This window comes from Penaeus vannamei, chromosome 24, assembly GCF_042767895.1.
Source record: "Penaeus vannamei isolate JL-2024 chromosome 24, ASM4276789v1, whole genome shotgun sequence".
In the NCBI taxonomy this organism is placed as follows: Eukaryota; Metazoa; Arthropoda; class Malacostraca; order Decapoda; family Penaeidae; genus Penaeus; species Penaeus vannamei.
The window spans coordinates 19468261-19488441 of NC_091572.1; the positions used below are offsets into that span (position 1 = coordinate 19468261).

General features: G+C 43.5%; 1 protein-coding gene across 1 annotated transcript in view; it reads right to left on the reverse strand.

Moving 5' to 3' along the window:
- LOC113811040 (mucin-17) overlaps positions 1–20181 on the reverse strand; it is an 89567-nt gene that overhangs the window by 41766 nt on the left and 27620 nt on the right. The window contains exons 21-31 of the mRNA XM_070138063.1: positions 10354–19813; positions 9239–9918; positions 8472–8626; positions 7804–7905; positions 7308–7453; positions 6070–6149; positions 4261–4389; positions 3789–3915; positions 3261–3358; positions 1480–1701; positions 821–1063 (exon numbers count right to left, since the gene is read on the reverse strand). Coding sequence (XP_069994164.1) covers positions 821–1063; positions 1480–1701; positions 3261–3358; positions 3789–3915; positions 4261–4389; positions 6070–6149; positions 7308–7453; positions 7804–7905; positions 8472–8626; positions 9239–9918; positions 10354–19813 — 11442 coding nt within the window. The remainder of the gene's footprint in view (positions 1–820; positions 1064–1479; positions 1702–3260; positions 3359–3788; positions 3916–4260; positions 4390–6069; positions 6150–7307; positions 7454–7803; positions 7906–8471; positions 8627–9238; positions 9919–10353; positions 19814–20181) is intronic.

Genomic DNA, 20181 nt, shown 5'->3' on the forward strand with positions numbered 1-20181 from the left:
AAGATTTCGTGAAACACTAAATAATAGGATCATAATCACAAAATATTCAAGTTTACCTTTTTTTTTTAATATAATTGATATACGAATCTATTCGTATATTCGCCAAAATATAATTCATACAATTCGATAGACCACATTCAATATAAATCTTGTTAAACATTCTGTGAATTAAAGTTTGCTTTGCAGAACTGACAAATCGCACGATTTTGCAAGTACAAACGTTAAGGAAATGACCATTAGCTAAAAGGAGACCATACTGATGCTAACAAAACCTTTAACATGTCTCGATATATATCATGTGAAAGCAAAAGTAGCACAATGAAGAGACGAGTAACGAGGATTTCGATAAAATCTTAAGCAAACGGTATAGGTCTCAAAAACTGTAGACATCCTCATCATCTGTTACCCATCCAAGATCCGACTGTTTCCATTATGAACTGTAAATCTGCAGCAGTTTAACACGGCGATGATTCCCTCTCTTCAAAGCTATTTTTTCACCTAAGCCATTAGGCTAAGTATACAGGTGGATCTGGCCTTGCATAAAAATGGAGTGCATATTGTAAAACTTACCACTGCGGAGGATTTTCATTCGTATATCACAGCCAGTCCTAGATATTTACTTTCCCCCCCACAACGTACTGCCTGATCGACCCCCAACGTACGGCCGGATCGACCCCCAACGTACGGCCGGATCGACCCCCAACGTACGGCCGGATCGACCCCCAACGTACGGCCGGATCGACCCCCAACGTACTGCCGGATCGACCCCCAACGTACTGCCGGATCGACCCCAACGTACTGCCGGATCGACAACACATACCGCTGTGGAAGTGATGGTAGTTGAGCAGGGGGCAGACGCTCTCCAGATCGACGCCGTTCACCAGCCCCGTGACATTGAAGTCCGCGCCGTAAAACGTTTCTCCAAGGAAAGTCTTGGTTCCGGTGAAGACGAGGACACGCTCCCCGGAGGGGTTGGACGCCGTCTGGACGATGCCCTCCGCGGAGAGGTCCCAGCCCTGAACGCGCCCATCCACCGTCACTGGGCCCTCTGAGGAGACCAGTTCTGCAAAGCGGTGAGGGAAGGAGATAGAAATGGGAAAAGGCGAGGGAGTAGATGGAGAGGAACAGGTACCAAAGGGATCAATAGTAGTATTTGTAGTTATTAATCTTAGTAACGTTCATATTATATAGTACAATTTTGTTAAATGTTGGATTATTGGTAAAAGTTTCATGTGTTTCTTTACGCAAAAATGTTTCATGTCATGTACTTTACCCTCTTTTCTTTGGTGAATCTTGTATGTCATGTTTATGTTTAAATTTGTGATGCTAAGTAATTGTACAATAGACTTTCAATATGTACATATTTATATTTGCATTTTTCTATAAAGATGTACGTTAATGCACAATAAATCTACGAAGACAGTTTTAGCCCTTCTACCTATCCCTTCCTCACCCCCCCCCCCCCCGCTAATTACTCACCGAAAACTACCGGCCCGAAGAAGGTCTCGGACTCATCCACCTTCATGGCAGAGGTGTTCAGGGAAACAACGTCAACGCCCTGGACCGTGACCCCAGGCAAGGTCACGACTCGCAGCGCATTCATATTGGGAGCGACGGTCAAATGTCCCTTCAGCGTCTGGTTGGCCTCCTGCAGCAGCCACCCAGCCTCGTAGCGGCTGAACGGAACACCATCGAAGCTATCTGAATGTGCAGGGAAGAACGGATGTTGAAATTAAGATGAGTCTTATCCATACTGGAATTGTTTAAACTGAATCATTTAAATTTAACAAGCTTTACCCATGAAGGAATTGTTTAAGGGGGCCGTCGCAACGAAAAATTTCAAAAATACTCAATTTTTTTTTTTACATCTCCTGTAATCTAGTGGGCTTTGGCAATCTCGTGATGTAATATTTTTGCTAAATATGTAAAATTAATGGAGTTATGACAATCTCAGACCCCCCGCCCCCACTCCGCTGTTTATATTGTCGCGTCCGTGAAAATTTACTCGAAAATTTGTTTTTTTCTGTATTTTTTTCGGTTTATTTTGGAATTCTCTGGTAGCTAGCTGGCAACTCTGTTTACCCATCAGCTGATCGCGAAGACTGCGGGTCTGGGAGACAAAACTCGACCAGAAAATCAGAGAGAAAGCTTGCCAGCTCTTAGCTCCATGACACCAAACCGCAGTAAGGGTACACAATTGTAGATGCTAGTTTAGTATATGATAGACGTAATATGATAGAAAATACTTCTAAATCACAGCTGCAGCAGTTGTTTATACATTTAAATACCTCACGTCGTCAACGGGAATTTCTACAATCATTTGCAGTTATTACCATTAGTACTTTGCAAAAGGGGGGGACCATGTACCAGCTACACTTTAGAATACCATGTGAACGCCTTAGAATGCAGCAAGATTGCCGCAGAGATTAGAATTCTAAAAAAAAAAAAAAAAAAATCGAGGGAAATCCAAAATTTCGGAGCCCGTTATTTCAAAACTACACTTTTGTCAACAATTGTCAGCATTTTTAAAATTCATCCAAAAATAATTGGGCGATACTAATGGTGTTTGGATAATTTAAAAGCTGAATATATTTGCGATTTTCCTAAAGAAAATTTTCTTTTTAGTCAATAATAGTCCATATATCATATCGTGATGTTCATAAGACTAGACATTTAGAAAAAAATAAATTCCCACTGAACTAAAACGAAATTTAAAAGTCTGGTCTTTGCAAATTTTAGGTACTGCTATAGACTATAGATGGTAATTTTTTCAACAAATTTGTTCAATGGATAATTGTCATTTTTAAGAGGCTGTGATTGTTCAAAAACTTGTTTTTCGTTAATAACTTTATTATTTATTAGCCGAATGATACAAAACTTGGTGGTGTTCATCACTTTATATTTATGTATAACATTAAAAAATCACGAATATCCGACAATAACTGACGAACTTTGTTCTCGGGCGCGACGCCCCCCTTATATTGAGTGAACTTTATCCAAATTGGAATCGCTTAACCTGAAAGACCTCTATCCTTAATGGAATTGTTTAATTAAGAATATATGTATCACTTAGTGAAAGATTTTTTTTTTTTTTTAATAGGAAAGATTATATAATGTGCAAATAAATGTATATCGCCTCTTTTTTCCACCCAAGTCAACGAAAACGGCTCAAAGAAATTACGGGAGACGTTAGTCAAACTAAACCTTTGCTAACCAAAAGGGAAATACTAAAACTCGATGCAAATGGTAAAAATACTAACCATGAAAACCTAAATTGTGGACTTCAGTGTTACCAAAGAGTACGAGATCCCCATGGATAATACTGTCTTCATCTTTGTATACCACGTGGCGGGAGAAGCTGAAATCAGAAAATCAAGAAGATATTTCTTAAAAAAGCAAATAGCAAGATGGAACCAACTTCAGCAAAAAAGGACATCCAGTCTGAGTGTTCCGAGGGACCCGGAATTCAATCAAGAGAACTAGGCTACTATGCAAATATGATCCAATTCCGAGATGAAATGATATCGCCTGAAGGAAAAGACGAGAAGCATTTCATCTGCAAGAGAAAATGCATAATCTCCAGCATCTAGATCCGGGAAGAAAAAAAATGCATCTAAAACAAGTTAATAAATAGTAAACAAAAAATACTTATCAGTAACACACAATTGTACAAAAGTTAGTTTGGAAGTTATCACGAAAAGCTAAATCAAAGAAGAAAATGCTTACTTAAAAGCGAGCATAGTGAAAATAAATAAATAAATAAAGACATGCATGAATACTTTAAATACCTCGTGAAATTCATTAAGTATGGGACACTATCGTCGCGCGGCAGAATGGTCAAGCCTTCCGTTGACAAACTTTTCTCGATCTTCAGCGTCTGGATTTTGAAGCTTCCCTCAACCAACTGTAAATCACCTGTAAGGGGAAGGAAGTGGTTGATTGTGCTCGACTTACTGATTGATGGATATAACATTGTAAAACGAAAAAAATATAGATAACATGACGATAGTCAAAAAATAAGTATAGAACATTATGAACAGATACAGTAAAAAAATGAATATGCAACGTTGATTTTTTATTTTTTTTTACTGTAGCTGTTGATAATGTATATTGATTTTTATTTTTACTGTATCCGTTGATATATAACATTATCAAAATATACAGTAAAAAAAAAAAACAATTAAAAACTAAACTATAATCCAAAATGCTCCAAGTAACAGCAAACTCGCGATCGAAAAGCAAATTCAGGCTCGTACTCACGCGGGCTCTTCCTCAACGACCCGAAGAACAAGTCGGTGACGTTTGCGCCGTCCAGAGTCTCCGCCGCGACATCTCGAGCCTGCACAGGACCCGAATCCACGTGGAGGTCTCCCAGGAAGATCTTGCGTCCTGCGGGGGGTGGGGAAGGAGGTGTAGTGGGGGGGGGAGGGAGGGAGATGGCAAGGGAGGAGAGGGAGGTGGAGTGAAAGGAGAGAGAGAGAGCCTATGTCTGTGTGTGTGTGTGTGTCAGACACACACACGCATAGGCAGGCAGGCAGACAGGCAGGCGCGCGCGCACACACACACAGGCAGGCACACACACACAGGCAGGCACACACACACAGGCAAGCAGGCAGGCACACACACACACACACACACACACACACACACACACACACACACACACACACACACACACACACACACACACACACAGGCAAGCACACACACACACACGCGCACACACACACGCGCACACACACAGGCAAGCAGGCAGGCAGGCACACACACACACAGGCAAGCAGGCGGGCAGGCAGGCACACACAGGCAAGCAGGCAGGCAGGCACACACACACACACACACAGGCAGGCACACACGCACAGGCAGGCAGGCAGGCAGGCACACACACACAGGCAGGCAGGCAGGCAGGCAGGCGCACACACACACGCACAGGCAGGCAGGCAGGCAGGCAGGCGCACACACGCACAGGCAGGCAGGCAGGCAGGCAGGCACACACACACACGCACAGGCAGGCAGACAGGCAGGCAGGCAGGCACACACACAGGCAAGCAGGCAGGCAGGCACACACACAGGCAAGCAGGCAAGCAGGCAGGCAGGCAGGCACACACAAGCGCACACGCACACACGCGCACACAGGCAGGCAGGCACACACACAGGCAAGCAGACAGGCAGGCGCGCGCACGCACACACACACACACACACAGGCAGGCAGGCGCACACACACACAGGCAGGCAGGCGCACACACACACAGGCAGGCAGGCGCACACACACACAGGCAGGCAGGCGCACACACACACAGGCAGGCAGGCGCACACACACACAGGCAGGCAGGCGCACACACACACAGGCACACACAGGCACAGGCACAGGCACAGGCACACACACACACAGGCACACACACACACAGGCACACACACACACAGGCACGCACACACACAGGCACGCACACACAGGCACGCACACACACAGGCACGCACACACACAGGCACGCACACACACAGGCACGCACACACACAGGCACGCACACACACAGGCACGCACACACACAGGCACGCACACACACAGGCACACACACACACACAGGCAGGCAGGCAGGCAGGCAGGCAGGCAGGCAGGCAGGCGCGCGCACACACACACACACACACACACACACACACACACACACACACACACACACACACACACACACACACACACACACACACACACAGAGGCAGAGTAGATACACATGCACACAGAAAAAGCGGAAGACACATGCACGAAGACAGAAATAAAGACAAGTTGGAAGACACAGACAGACAGCGGCAAACACAACCTACAAACAAACCGAGACATACATACAGACAGACAGACAGCCAAAAACAGATATTATTAATCAGACACCACCCAACACCCCCTCCCCCTCCCCGCCCCTCCAAAAGCAAATCCCTCCCAACCAACCAAACGACCCAAAAGAGAATCGACCAATGCCACCAACCAGGTCGTCGTCCCCTTCTAGAACCCAAGCAGCCGCGGATCCCCGACCTCCCCTCGTGCAAAGCGCCCCTTAATTACCGACCTCAACTCACCTGTAATGATCGCAGACTCGTTCTTCTTCACGGTGTCCCCGAAGCCGACGTCCGAGATGGTGACGCGAGGGGAGTCCACACTGGCCGGTAGATTGGGGGCAGAAGGGTGCGTGGAGGAAGGGGGGAAGGAGAAATGGGGGGGGGAGGAGAAATGGGGGGGAAGGGAGAAATGGGGGGGAAGGGAGAAATGGGGGGGAGGAGCATTGGGATTAAAAGAGGGATTAAAAGAGAAATGTAGAAAATAGGTACGTCGAAAAAGCAGGCATTGCGTGGAGTGCAGAAGTGTGGCAGGGGAAAGGAGAGGAAAAAAATCGATTAGTTGAATGATAAATGTAATTTTTCTTAATGCTGCAGTTTAAGTACAAGCAGGAGGATAATATCCAAATCGCATGTCTCTGCTTTCCAAAATTAAATATACTTAATACTACCGCGATGCACTTTTTGATATACACAGTTGAAAGGCTGAATACGCTGTATCACCGTGTAAAAAATACGAGTTTAATGTGATCGCCTGCATTGGAAATATGAATACAAGTTGTATACATTATAATATACATTTATTATTTCACCAGTAATTATTATTAATTTTCTTAATTTCATGGGTTTCATTTCTCCTTTCAATTTTAGATTAGGCTTTCGCTAGTGCATATCACTGGACACAAGGTACATAGAATACAGAGAAATTCTTCCAACACTTGAATATATCACATTCCAACCACACACTGCAAATAAAGAAAATTTTCACAATCATAAATAAATGTCTTGTTCTAAATACCTACTCAATCAACATGTCCACTGATGCCAAGCGCCGCTAGTGAAACGGTCCCTAAGAATTAAAAAATAGGTGTTATAAACCTCAATGGGGATTTTTTGTCCAATTAGAGCCCAGTCCAAACCCCATCTTGCGAGATTAAATCTGACCGGGGTTTGTTCACTTTCGCCAGAGCGCTAAAGGAGTGGAGGCTACCGCTTGACATCGCCACATTTAAGCATGTTATGTCAAACATTACTTAAAATCTCTTGGACGATAGCCAAGGGATTGTAAATAATGTTTGATTTTAGAGGTTTACATACACTACCATTTTGTGTAGAAGCTTGTCCTCAATCATGCACTGACTAAACACCACACGCACCTTCATGTACAATACATCAACATGCTAATTTCTTCATATATCCTTCCAGACATCCATTCAAACCAGTGATCAAACAAGCAAACAAAGACATCCACTCCCTCTTACCTCCCAGCATCCACGTGTCCAAAGACGAGGTCAGTCTGGAAATTCTTAGTGCCCGTGACCCTGGCCATCTTCGAGGTCACGTTGCCGAGATCGAGGTCGTTGAGGGTCGAGGTCACAGTCACGTTTTCCTTCATCATCACGCCCTCCTTAGGACAGCGTGGATTAAAGGGAATTAGGATTCCGCCTTATGTAAAATGGATTGAAGCTATAATTGCTGCGTTTCGTTTCTAACAAGACATCGACTTAATATCAACTATATATTTTCTTAAATAAATATACTGTCTCGTATGCTAGCATCTGCTTATGCTTTTTAAATCATACAATGTGCAAGAAAATATATTCTACGTAGATGCTACATCCTTTAAACTTGTTACAGGAAAACGTGAGTGAGGAAGGGAGTGGTAGTTTAAACATGCAAAGAACAGTATGTAGCGCATTGAACACACACAATAAATGATTTAGATATAGATGGATAGATAGACATATGTATACCTACCATGAACTGAACAGGAGCATCAAAGGTAAAAGTTCCGTCCTTCGTGACGTATTCTTCAGCGGGGACTCCGTTAATTTGTTCCACGGTCACATTCCCCGCCACCTAGAGTGAAATTACCATATAATTATGACAAAGGAAGTATGCTTGTTTTCCCTCACTTATAACTCATTATGTATCTGGCATATTCTATATTTCATGATCTAGAGGTATTATGCAATTATTTTGTCTGAAGTATTTCACACATCCAAACGCATCGTTATAAATTACACACAATTTAACTAACAAGAAGATAGAACCATCACGGCCAATAGATTAACAAAGACGATTATGATATCATATGCAGGCCATCATATCAGATATGATTGATACGAGATATATATGATTGATACGAGATATATATGATTGATACGAGATATATATGATTGATACGAGATATATATGATTGATACGAGATATATATGATTGATACGAGATATATATGATTGATACGAGATATATATGATTGATACGAGATATATATGATTGATACGAGATATATATGATTGATACGAGATATATATGATTGATACGAGATATATATGATTGATACGAGATATATGAGATACGATACGATAATGATAATAACAATAACAGTAATAACAATGTCATAATAGAAAAAAAAAACTCACCCCGACGTGTTGTACGAACGACAGCGAAACGTTCACTCTCGCGGCATCCAGAGCTACGCCAGACTCCCTCAGGCGCGTCACGTTCACGCCGTTCACATCGCCCGCCCGAAGATGGGCTTTGAAGGCCACGTTTCGGATTTTGTCTCTGTGGTTTACTGTGAACGAGTGGCGGTGTCTTAGTTATTATTGTTTATAGCAATGAGTGATATTTTTGTTACTAATCGGGTTTCATTTGTTCAGATAAGAAGTTTTGAAAGCACACAGTTTTGGAGGCGAAGAATGTGTTTAATCTAGTTCTCATTATTCTACTTTGATATTTTCTGTGGAACGTGGAAAGTGGGGAAGAATACATTATTATTAAGATTATCTGCTGCGTGAGCAGAGTAGGAGGGCAAGAGGGAGGGGGACAAGACGAGAGGAGGGGAAGGAGAGAGATAGATTAAAAAAAGAAAAACAGACAAAGAAAAGACACAGACAATGAAAAGAGAAAGAAAAAGCACAGACAAAAACAAAGAAAAACAGAAACAAAAGAAATAAAGAGAAATGGATTAAAAAGAAAGGATTTCAAAAAAATAAAAAATAAATAAAATGATAAAAAAAATTGAGAAAGGGAAATCGCTTAAAAGTGAAAGAGGAAAAAGAGAAAAATAGGGAAAAAGACGATTGGCCGCCACTGACGCAACAGATGCAAATTCGAAAAAAACATTAAAAGGTAGCAATATAAAAGCATTAGAACACAGACAGGCGGACGAACAGTGAAATCATACCAACGAATTCCGTTGCGTTGTCCCCGATGCTCATATCCTGCCGAAGGGACTGCGACAAGAGTTCGATCTTGTAACCGGAAACGAGGCCGTGGACCATCGAGGAAGACGGCACCAACGAGTGCGTCTTTGGCAAGCTGAAAATCTCCCAAGAGGATTGATCTTCGGTGGACATAGGAAGAGGAGGACCTACGTGATCCCCTCCTAAAATGGGGCCAAGGAGCTCCTCCTCCACGGCGTCGATCTCATGCTTCAGTTCGGCGACCTCGTTCTCTAGTAGCAGAATCACCTCGTCGACAGCGGGAAGGAGTTGTGTTGTCAGAGCGCGGATCCTGGCCAGGTCGTCCTCCGTCACTGGAGTCATCCCCGAGGAAGTGTCTTCGTACTTCTGGAATATCTCCTGCAGCTCGTTTATAACCTGCTCATAGACTGGAACGCTTCTCGAGGTGGGCGTGCTGGCCAGAGTCTCGAGAATGCTTCTGGCGACGTTGAGCGTGGCGGCCATGGCTTCCTGTGGCTCTGAAGGAACCGAGCGGCGGTTTTTGATCGAGTTGGAAGGTGGGTTAAGAGAATAGTTCGAAGTCCATTGGGTTGTCAGTAAGACCAGCTCTGCTTGGAATTGCTTGAGAGTGGCAAGTGTTCTGGTCTTTTCCTTGTGATGAGAAACGAGTTCTTCCCACAAGCTGGGTGTTGGGGAGGGCGTGAGAGTTCCAGTGGTTGTGGAATGGATGGGAGAAGAGGTGGGGGCGGAGGTGGGAGAAGAGGTGGGGGCGGAGGTGGGAGAAGAGGTGGGGGCGGAGGTGGGAGAAGAGGTGGGGGCGGAGGTGGGAGAAGAGGTGGGGGCGGAGGTGGGAGAAGAGGTGGGGGCGGAGGTGGGGGCGGAGGTGGGAGAAGAGGTGGGGGCGGAGGTGGGAGAAGAGGTGGGGGCGGAGGTGGGAGAAGAGGTGGGAGAAGAGGTGGGGGCGGAGGTGGGAGAAGAGGTGGGGGCGGAGGTGGGAGAAGAGGTGGGGGCGGAGGTGGGAGAAGAGGTGGGGGCAGAGGTGGGAGAAGAGGTGGGGACAGTATTATTACTGGTTTCCAAAAAGGTTTTCTCTGTAGTGGTTCTGATAGGGAAATACTTGCTTTTTGTCGAAGGCAAATTTCCAAGGTGTGGTTCACCCTCTGCATACCCTTCAAGTGCAGCCATGGTTTCAGTCACCTTTTTCAAGGAAACCTGTAACAGCAGCCCCATGTGGTCAAGCTGTTCCATAAATACTTGCGAAATCTTCAGGTTTCTTGAGGACTTTGCATACTTCATCATCCTGGCAAACTGCTCTGCCCGTGAATGGAAAATGTTTTTCAGGTTTTCAAGTTGGTCAACAGGTTGGTTTGCTAGCAATTCCAGGTTCTCCATGATGATGTTTGACGTCGCTTTCAGATAGCTAGGGATGCTGGAGTCCTGTGAGGGTGTAGGATGCAGATTCCATGGCAGCGATGAATTTAGGGTCTGAAGGTATTTCAGGGTCTTCCCAAGATGGTACAGGAGCTTTTTTGAGTTCTTGGTTCTGAATACTGGTGATGCAGTTCCATGTGAGGGCGTGGTGGTGGTGGTTCCATGCGAAGCAGTAGTGGTGGTGGTAGTGGTAGTTCTATGCGAAGCAGTAGTGGTGGTGGTAGTGGTAGTTCCATGTGAAGGAGTGGTGGTGGTGGTAGTTCCATGTGAAGGAGTGGTGGTGGTGGTAGTTCCATGTGAAGGAGTGGTGGTGGTGGTAGTTCCATGCGAAGGAGTGGTGGTGGTGGTAGTTCCATGTGAAGGAGTGGTGGTGGTGGTAGTTCCATGTGAAGGAGTGGTGGTGGTGGTAGTTCCATGTGAAGGAGTGGTGGTGGTGGTAGTTCCATGTGAAGGAGTGGTGGTGGTGGTAGTTCCATGTGAAGGAGTGGTGGTGGTGGTAGTTCCATGTGAAGGAGTGGTGGTGGTGGTAGTTCCATGTGAAGGAGTGGTGGTGGTGGTAGTTCCATGTGAAGGAGTGGTGGTGGTGGTAGTTCCATGTGAAGGAGTGGTGGTGGTGGTAGTTCCATGTGAAGGAGTGGTGGTGGTTTCATGTAAGGCCGCGGTGGTATTTGTGTATGACGTGTCAAGAAAGTATGCAGTGGTCTTATGCAGGTTTGTGGTAGTATGTGAATGTGTGGTGATGTCATCTTCCGAGTGTGTGGTAGTAAAAACATGCAAATATTTATGGTCATGTGAATATGCACTACTGCTCTCGTATGGGTTAGTGCTGGTGCCATCATATGAGTAGGTGATATCTCTGTAAGTACTACTGTGTGGGAGACTAGAATCGTCCATCAATGTTGTGGCATCATGCAGGGAAGTTGTATCGTCAGGTAAAGCTATTGGGAGGCTAGGTAGGGATACAGAAGCAGGTTTCATCTGTGGCTTTTCAAAGCATGCAGAAACGGTTATGATTTTCTTCAAAATGATAGGTGCCTGATCCAACACATACCTAATCTCCTTTGCTACACCATGTGGAAGGAGAAGAGCAAAAGCCTTTACGTGTTTTAACATCCTAACCAGACCCTTTGCCTCCACCAACGAAATATTTGCATCCCAAAATGTTTGTTTCTCAACTGGTGCCACATCAAGTGCATGCAAGACAGAATACACTTTTGGAACAACTCGGGTAAGGAATGCACTAACACTCTTCACTTCCTTTTTCCCAGCCTCTATGGTAAATGGCTCAATGGAAACCAAAAGTTGTAAGTACTCTTTAGCTGCCTTCAAATTTGTCAGTAATACCTTTACATGTTCATCAGATTCCACCTGCGTGTGAAACTCTGAACAGCCATTGAGTGATAACAAGATGTCTGAACTATTTGGATTGGGATAGGTAACAGTTTTTCCCTGTGGGGAAGAAGTGGACTCTGATTTCACTTGCTCTGAGTCTGTGGGCTTTACTTGGAGTAAGGATACTGGCATTTGATAGGAGGAAGGCGGTTCAAATTTTGCTTCTGAGAAAGAGACTACTCTGGGCACAGAGGAAGTGTGCTCCATTTGATCCGTGGAAAAAGTTGTTACATGTGTAGAAGGTTCACTTTGCAGAGCGAGTGTAGTCTCGGCAACCGACTTCTGCTTTGATTCTAAACAAGACAGTGACTCAGAAATCAACTCTAGTACTGCTGAACTTTCCATATAGATGGTATCAAGTCTCTTAAAAGTCTCACTATTAATGCTTATATCTGAATTTTCAACAAACCTTAGAATGTTTACAAAAGTTTTGAAAATCTCGGGAGAAAAGTTTTCTTCTCTTGATGTAATCGTCCCCACTAAATTATTCTTCAATTTTGCTAGAATTTTCCTGACAATATTTGACTGCTTTGATAAGTAGGCATATCCCAATCTACGATGTGAACTTACCTTAACATGAATAGGCCAAAGGAAATTCATGGAGTTTAAGTGATTTTGAATGTTATCCAAAACAGTTCTAAAGCTATTCTTTTTCATTAATCCCTCAGAGATTGCTGCTGTGATGTTTGAACAAACTTCACTGAAGGTTTTCATACCAACCTCAGCAGAAATAGAATCTCTAGAATTTGCAATATTAATCACATTGCTTTTCTCTGCAACATTCTCAGCAGCTTGAAATGCCAGTCCTGCAGATTTGTCTAAATTTGTAGATGCTTGTAGTACTCTGTATCTAACAATTGAGATAAGATGGCGGATCTTATTCATTCTGATTAACACATCATCAGTTACATGGTCAGAATATTTCTCTAAAAGGTCACATGCAACTAGGAAATTTTTCACTCGATTTGTAAGGTAGGTATCATATGCTCCCCCTATGTTCCAAATATCACTTTCAAGGTTAGTTAAGATATCCACGACAGAGTCCAACTCCTTTGTTACAAAACCCATAACAACAGGCAAGCCCATTTGTGATTCTGCAACCTCGTTTTGTATAGGGAGTCCAGCCTCAACCACTTTGAGGAAAGCTAGTATGGCAGAGAGGTATGTACGATTAGGTGATAGCATATTCATATCTTGCAATGGAGAAGTAAACTGGGAATCCGTAAAGACTGGTTCCTTGCCTGTAGGTAATGGTAGAAAAGGGAAGTGTATATCTATGTGGGTCAAGCCTGAATTTAGGAGTAGTTCACAGTTTAGATTTGTGGTCATAACTTGTCTTCCTTCCTTACAGTAGGCCATGTCTTCAATCAGCTGGTCCTTCAACCACTTGATTTCCCATAGCTTTGAATCCGCAATACGTTCAACATTTGGGTAGACCGAATTCATTATCCTAGTTATCTGCAGCAGTTCCTCTCTATATTTCTTCATCTTATCTTCTGAAGCATTATATGTATTGGTATATGATCGTGCAGTCTGAACGAACATTTTCAGGATGCTTATCAAAGCATCAATGAATTCTGCTTCGTCTGCAGTATCTCGAACTTGCCGTGATAAGTATATAGATCGTTTAGCTTCCATCAGCTTTTCTGCCACCTCCATCAAGAGCAGTATGCGTTGTTTGCGATCTTCCTCGGCATCTTCAGTCATCAGTTTTTGTGACAAGTTGCGAAAAACGTCATTGATAATCATTTCATACTTGTATGTGACTGGCAATATAGGCCCCATTCTTGTGTCAATTATTTTTTCAGAAGATTCCTTGGGTTTTGATCCTGTTTGCTCAACAATCTTATTCATTAGACGACGAATCCATGGTAAGGTCTTCATCATTTTAACTGAACTGGCCACATCAGGTGTTATGCGGTAATTCATCATCAGTTCCCTACCCAGTATGAGGCTCTCAGACAAGTGCTCAAGAAGAGCTACATTCTCAATGCCAATGCTAAAGTTAGAGTCCAAAGCTTTTAAATAATCAATGTTCAGATGTATGATCTTTCTTATTTCGTCATTGGCTGTATTGACAAAAGGGCCATCAAGTTTATAAATTGTATTCACAAAGTTCTCCAAATTATGAAAGTAAACTGACAGACTACTCCAGACTTCTGAAGATTCCTCAGGAGGAACTAAGGAGATACTTGCGTTAAATTCGCCTCCAACGATGTTACCGAAAGCCCTGACGTTAGAGCTGTCAATGATGTCTTCTGTTGAACCTTCAGTGACACCCGACCAGGAGTCCCCCACTTCGTCCGCGGTGGTGGCCAGCACACCTGAAGTGGGTGCAAGGTTATTGGTATCTGCATTATCATCAGTGTGGTTATAAGAGATTATGCTACTGGTCGTTATGGCACTAAATACTGTGTGAGGGATAACGGCAATGCTGGAGGAAAAAATGAAGGTACAGCTAACACACTCAATATATGTAGTAATATAACCGACATCTGTTGTGATGGTATACAGTCGGGATTGATGTATAGCTGTGGGTGTAACTTCATTGCAGTTTTCGCCTGTACACAATGAAGATTCAAGGGTATGGGTTAATGAAGGTTGAGGTTCGCAGGTTTTCAAAGGAAGTGCTGCCAACGGTGGGGTGTCAAGACCTGTGTGTATGATTTCAGTTTCAGTCGAAAATGAGGAGGAATCGGTTGTGGATGGGGTTTCAGCTCCACTTGTGGTAGAAATTTCAGCTTCAGATGTGGTAGAAACCGAGGTGGATTCAGTTGTGGATGGAGTTTCAGCTCCACTTGTGATAGATATTGAGGTGGATTCAGTTGTGGATGGAGTTTCAGCTCCACTTCTGGTAGAAACCGAGGTGGATTCAGTTGTGGAGGGATTTTCAGCTCCACTTGTGGTAGAAATTTCAGCTTCAGATGTGGTAGAAATTGGGGTGGATTCAGTTGTGGATGGAGTTTTAGCTCCACTTGTGGTAGAAATTTCAGCTTCAGATGTGGTAGAAATTGAGGTGGATTCAGTTTTGTATGGAGTTTCAACTCCACTTGTGGTAGAAATTGAGATGGATTCAGTTGTGGATGGAGTTTCAGCTCCACTTATGGTAGAAATTGAGATGGATTCAGTTGTGGATGGAGTTTCAGCTCCACTTGTGGTAGAAATTGAGGTGGATTCAGTTGTGGATGGAGTTTCAGCTCCACTTGTGGTAGAAATTGAGGACTCAGTTGTGGATGGAGTTTCAGTTCCACTTGTGGTAGAAATTGAGGACTCAGTTGTGGATGGAGTTTCAGCTCCACTTGTGGTAGAAATTTCAGCTTCAGATGTGGTAGAAATTGAGGTGGATTCAGTTGTGGATGGAGTTTCAGCTCCACTTGTGGTAGAAATTGAGGTGGATTCAGTTGTGGATGGAGTTTCATCTCCACTTGTGGTAGAAATTTCAGCTTCAGATGTGGTAGAAATTGGGGTGGATTCAGTTGTGTATGGAGTTTCAGCTCCACTTGTGGTAGAAATTGAGATGGATTCAGTTGTGGATGGAGTTTCAGCTCCACTTGTGATAGAAATTGAGGTGGACTCAGTTGTGGATGGAGTTTCAGCTCCACTTGTGATAGAAACCGAGGTGGATTCAGTTGTGGATGGAGTTTCAGCTCCACTTGTGGTAGAAATTGAGGTGGATTCAGTTGTGGATGGAGTTTCAGCTCCACTTGTGGTAGAAATTTCAGCTTCAGATGTGGTAGAAATTGAGGTGGATTCAGTTGTGGATGGAGTTTCAGCTCCACTTGTGGTAGAAATTGAGGTGGACTCAGTTGTGGATGGAGTTTCAGCTCCACTTGTGGTAGAAATTGAGGTGGACTCAGTTGTGGATGGAGTTTCAGCTCCACTTGTGGTAGAAATTGAGATGGATTCAGTTGTGGATGGAGTTTCAGCTCCACTTGTGGTAGAAATTGAGGTGGATTCAGTTGTGGATGGAGTTTCAGCTCCACTTGTGGTAGAAATTGAGGTGGATTCAGTTGTGGATGGAGTTTCAGCTCCACTTGTGGTAGAAATTGAGGTGGATTCAGTTGTGGATGGAGTTTCAGCTCCACTTGTGGTAGAAATTGAGGTGGATTCAGTTGTGTATGGAGTTTCAGCTCCACTTGTGGTAGAAATTGAGGTGGATTCAGTTGTGTATGGAGTTTCAGCTCCACTTGTGGTAGAAACCGAGGTGGATTCAGTTGTGGATGGAGTTTCAGCTCCACTTGTGGTAGAAACCGAGGTGGATTCAGTTGTGGATGGAGTTTCAGCTCCACTTGTGGTAGAAACCGAGGTGGATTCAGTTGTGGATGGAGTTTCAGCTCCACTTGTGGTAGAAATTGAGGTGGATTCAGTTGTGTATGGAGTTTCATCTCCACTTGTGGTAGATATTGAGGTGGATTCAGTTGTAGATGGAGTTTCAGCTCCACTTGTGGTAGAAATTGAGGTAGACTCAGTTGTGGATGGAGTTTCAGCTCCACTTGTGGTAGAAATTGAGATGGATTCAGTTGTGTATGGAGTTTCATCTCCACTTGTGGTAGATATTGAGGTGGATTCAGTTGTAGATGGAGTTTCAGCTCCACTTGTGGTAGAAATTGAGGTGGACTCAGTTGTGGATGGAGTTTCAGCTCCACTTGTGGTAGAAATTGAGGTGGACTCAGTTGTGGATGGAGTTTCAGCTCCACTTGTGGTAGAAATTGAGGTGGATTCAGTTGTGGATGGAGTTTCAGCTCCAATTGTGGTAGAAATTGAGGTGGACTCAGTTGTGGATGGAGTTTCAGCTCCACTTGTGGTAGAAAATGAGGTGGACTCAGTTGTGGATGGAGTTTCAGCTCCACTTGTGGTAGAAAATGAGGTGGACTCAGTTGTGGATGGAGTTTCAGCTCCACTTGTGGTAGAAATTGAGGACTCAGTTGTGGATGGAGTTTCAGCTCCACTTGTGGTAGAAAATGAGGTGTACTCAGTTGTGGATGGAGTTTCAGCTTCACTTGTGGTAGAAATTGAGGACTCAGTTGTGGATGGAGTTTCAGCTCCACTTGTGGTAGAAAATGAGGTGGACTCAGTTGTGGATGGAGTTTCAGCTTCACTTGTGGTAGAAATTGAGGACTCAGTTGTGGATGGAGTTTCAGCTCCACTTGTGGTAGAAAATGAGGTGGACTCAGTTGTGGATGGAGTTTCAGCTCCACTTGTGGTAGAAATTGAGGACTCAGTTGTGGATGGAGTTTCAGCTCCACTTGTGGTAGAAATTGAGGACTCAGTTGTGGATGGAGTTTCAGCTCCACTTGTGGTAGAAAATGAGGTGGACTCAGTTGTGGATGGAGTTTCAGCTCCACTTGTGGTAGAAATTGAGGTGGATTCAGTTGTGGATGGAGTTTCAACTCCACTTGTGGTAGAAGCCGAAGTGGATTCAGTTGTGGATGGAGTTTCAGCTCCACTTGTCGTAGAAATTGAGGTGGACTCAGTTGTGGATGGAGTTTCAGCTCCACTTGTGGTAGAAATTGAGGTGGATTCAGTTGTGGATGGAGTTTCAGCTCCACTTGTGGTAGAAATTGAGGTGGATTCAGTTGTGGATGGAGTTTCAGCTCCACTTGTGGTAGAAATTGAGGTGGATTCAGTTGTGGATGGAGTTTCAGCTCCACTTGTGGTAGAAATTGAGGTGGATTCAGATGTGGATGGAGTTTCAGCTCCACTTGTGGTAGAAACCGAGGTGGATTCAGTTGTGGATGGAGTTTCAGCTCCACTTGTGGTAGAAATTGAGGTGGATTCAGTTGTGGATGGAGTTTCAGCTCCACTTGTGGTAGAAATTGAGGTGGATTCAGTTGTGGATGGAGTTTCAGCTCCACTTGTGGTAGAAATTGAGGACTCAGTTGTGGATGGAGTTTCAGCTCCACTTGTGGTAGAAACCGACGTGGATTCAGTTGTGGATGGAGTTTCAGCTCCACTTGTGGTAGAAAATGAGGTGGACTCAGTTGTGGATGGAGTTTCAGCTTCACTTCTGGTAGAAATTTCAGCTTCAGATGTGGTAGAAATTTCAGCTTCAGATGTGGTAGAAATTTCAGCTTCAGATGTGGTAGAAATTTCAGCTTCAGATGTGGTAGAAATTTCAGCTTCAGATGTGGTAGAAATTTCAGCTTCAGATGTGGTAGAAATTTCAGCTTCAGATGTGGTAGAAATTTCAGCTTCAGATGTGGTAGAAATTTCAGCTTCAGATGTGGTAGAAATTTCAGCTTCAGATGTGGTAGAAATTTCAGCTTCAGATGTGGTAGAAATTTCAGCTTCAGATGTGGTAGAAATTTCAGCTTCAGATGTGGTAGAAATTTCAGCTTCAGATGTGGTAGAAATTTCAGCTTCAGATGTGGTAGAAATTTCAGCTTCAGATGTGGTAGAAATTTCAGCTTCAGATGTGGTAGAAATTTCAGCTTCAGATGTGGTAGAAATTTCAGCTTCAGATGTGGTAGAAATTTCAGCTTCAGATGTGGTAGAAATTTCAGCTTCAGATGTGGTAGAAATTTCAGCTTCAGATGTGGTAGAAATTGAGGACTCAGTTGTGGATGGAGTTGCGAATACACCTGCCATCAACGATGATGGTTGTTCAGTTGCAGCTGGATTTTTTATACTTATGTTACCTTCAATTGATGAACTTAGTAATACTGTCGATCCGGAGAGAGCGTTTGTTGAACTAGGAACAGTCGTTGGTGCACCCATTATCTGTTGTGCAGTCGAAAACGTCGGCATCGACTTAATAAAGAGTGTTGATGTGTCAGTGCCATGGATATTTGTTGCAATAGGTGTCCATTTCCCGACCATACCAGCATAAAGAGCCTTGTGGCGTTCAGTAAAATTTGACAATGAATCAGCAACTAGTATATGAGTGAACCACATTGTCACACTAGAAATATAACCATGAGTGACTGTAGTATACTGAATGTCATTACCACTAATAGCATCAACCTGCTCATTATTCACTGATGTGATGACAGTGTCTACCGTTGTCGTCATTGGCAGAGCTACGTAAAAATGCTCAATGAGATGTGTGCTTCCAATCATGATTCGTGGTGCTGCTGGATTTTGGTCTGTTGCTTCAAATCCCACGGTCGTTCTTTTGGTATCCAATTCTCCTCCGGTGGCCATTTCGGTTAGTTGCAGAATTTCGCCACTTGTTTCCATCATTCTTAACCCTCCTAGAGTCGTTTCGCTTACGTCCAACCCTCCCGCGGTCGTCTCCGGTACGTCCAACCCTCCCGCGGTCGTCACCATCATCACACTCAACTTCTCTCTGAGTTTTCTTACAAATGAGTAGATGATTTCTATCTTGTCAAATATCACCTCGGAGGTCTGCTTTGCTAAGGATAACTTTAGCTCATTTAATATATTTCTAAATGATTGGGCCTCATTCTCAAGGAATTTCCTTACCTGACCCTTTAAAATGAAAAGGTCAAAATCGAGATCATCTAAAGTGCTGATGATATAATCAAGATCTAGTTCTACTTTCTCTAGAATTGCTAGATCTAGAACCTCAGTCGCTGGAGGGGGTCGAGTCCAAGGCAGTGTCGACTCATAGTACTCTAAATAAGCTATTACAGTATCTAAGTAAGGGAGATCTTTAGGAAGAATTGTAGAGGTGGAGGACTCGTATAAGGAGGTCACAGTGTCATGATTAGATATAGTCCCTGATGCACTATTTGTATCGAACGGAGCCGTGTAATCTGTGGCCGTGTAATCTGTGGTTGCTGATGTTCCACCTGCATGGTCAAATTAGATTATTTGTGCAAGAAGAAATATATTTAAACTCGATATATATATACCCATAAATATAAATACATTCTATATAAACAATGTACAAAAACTAACTAAATATATATACAACAAAAACATGCACATATGTAAGCAGGTAAACATATGTACTGGAGCGAGTCCTTGGTCTTGGATATGTAATAATAAGTGCTAGGACTATCATACTTGAAATTGGTTATTTGGTACAGTTATTTCTGAGCCTATTAGACAGCATTTAAGTTACATGGACATTTATACCAAAAAGTTTATACCTACACAGGACATTAAATGAAAAATTCACAAAGGCAAGCTCACAGTCGATGGTCAGTTACAGGAC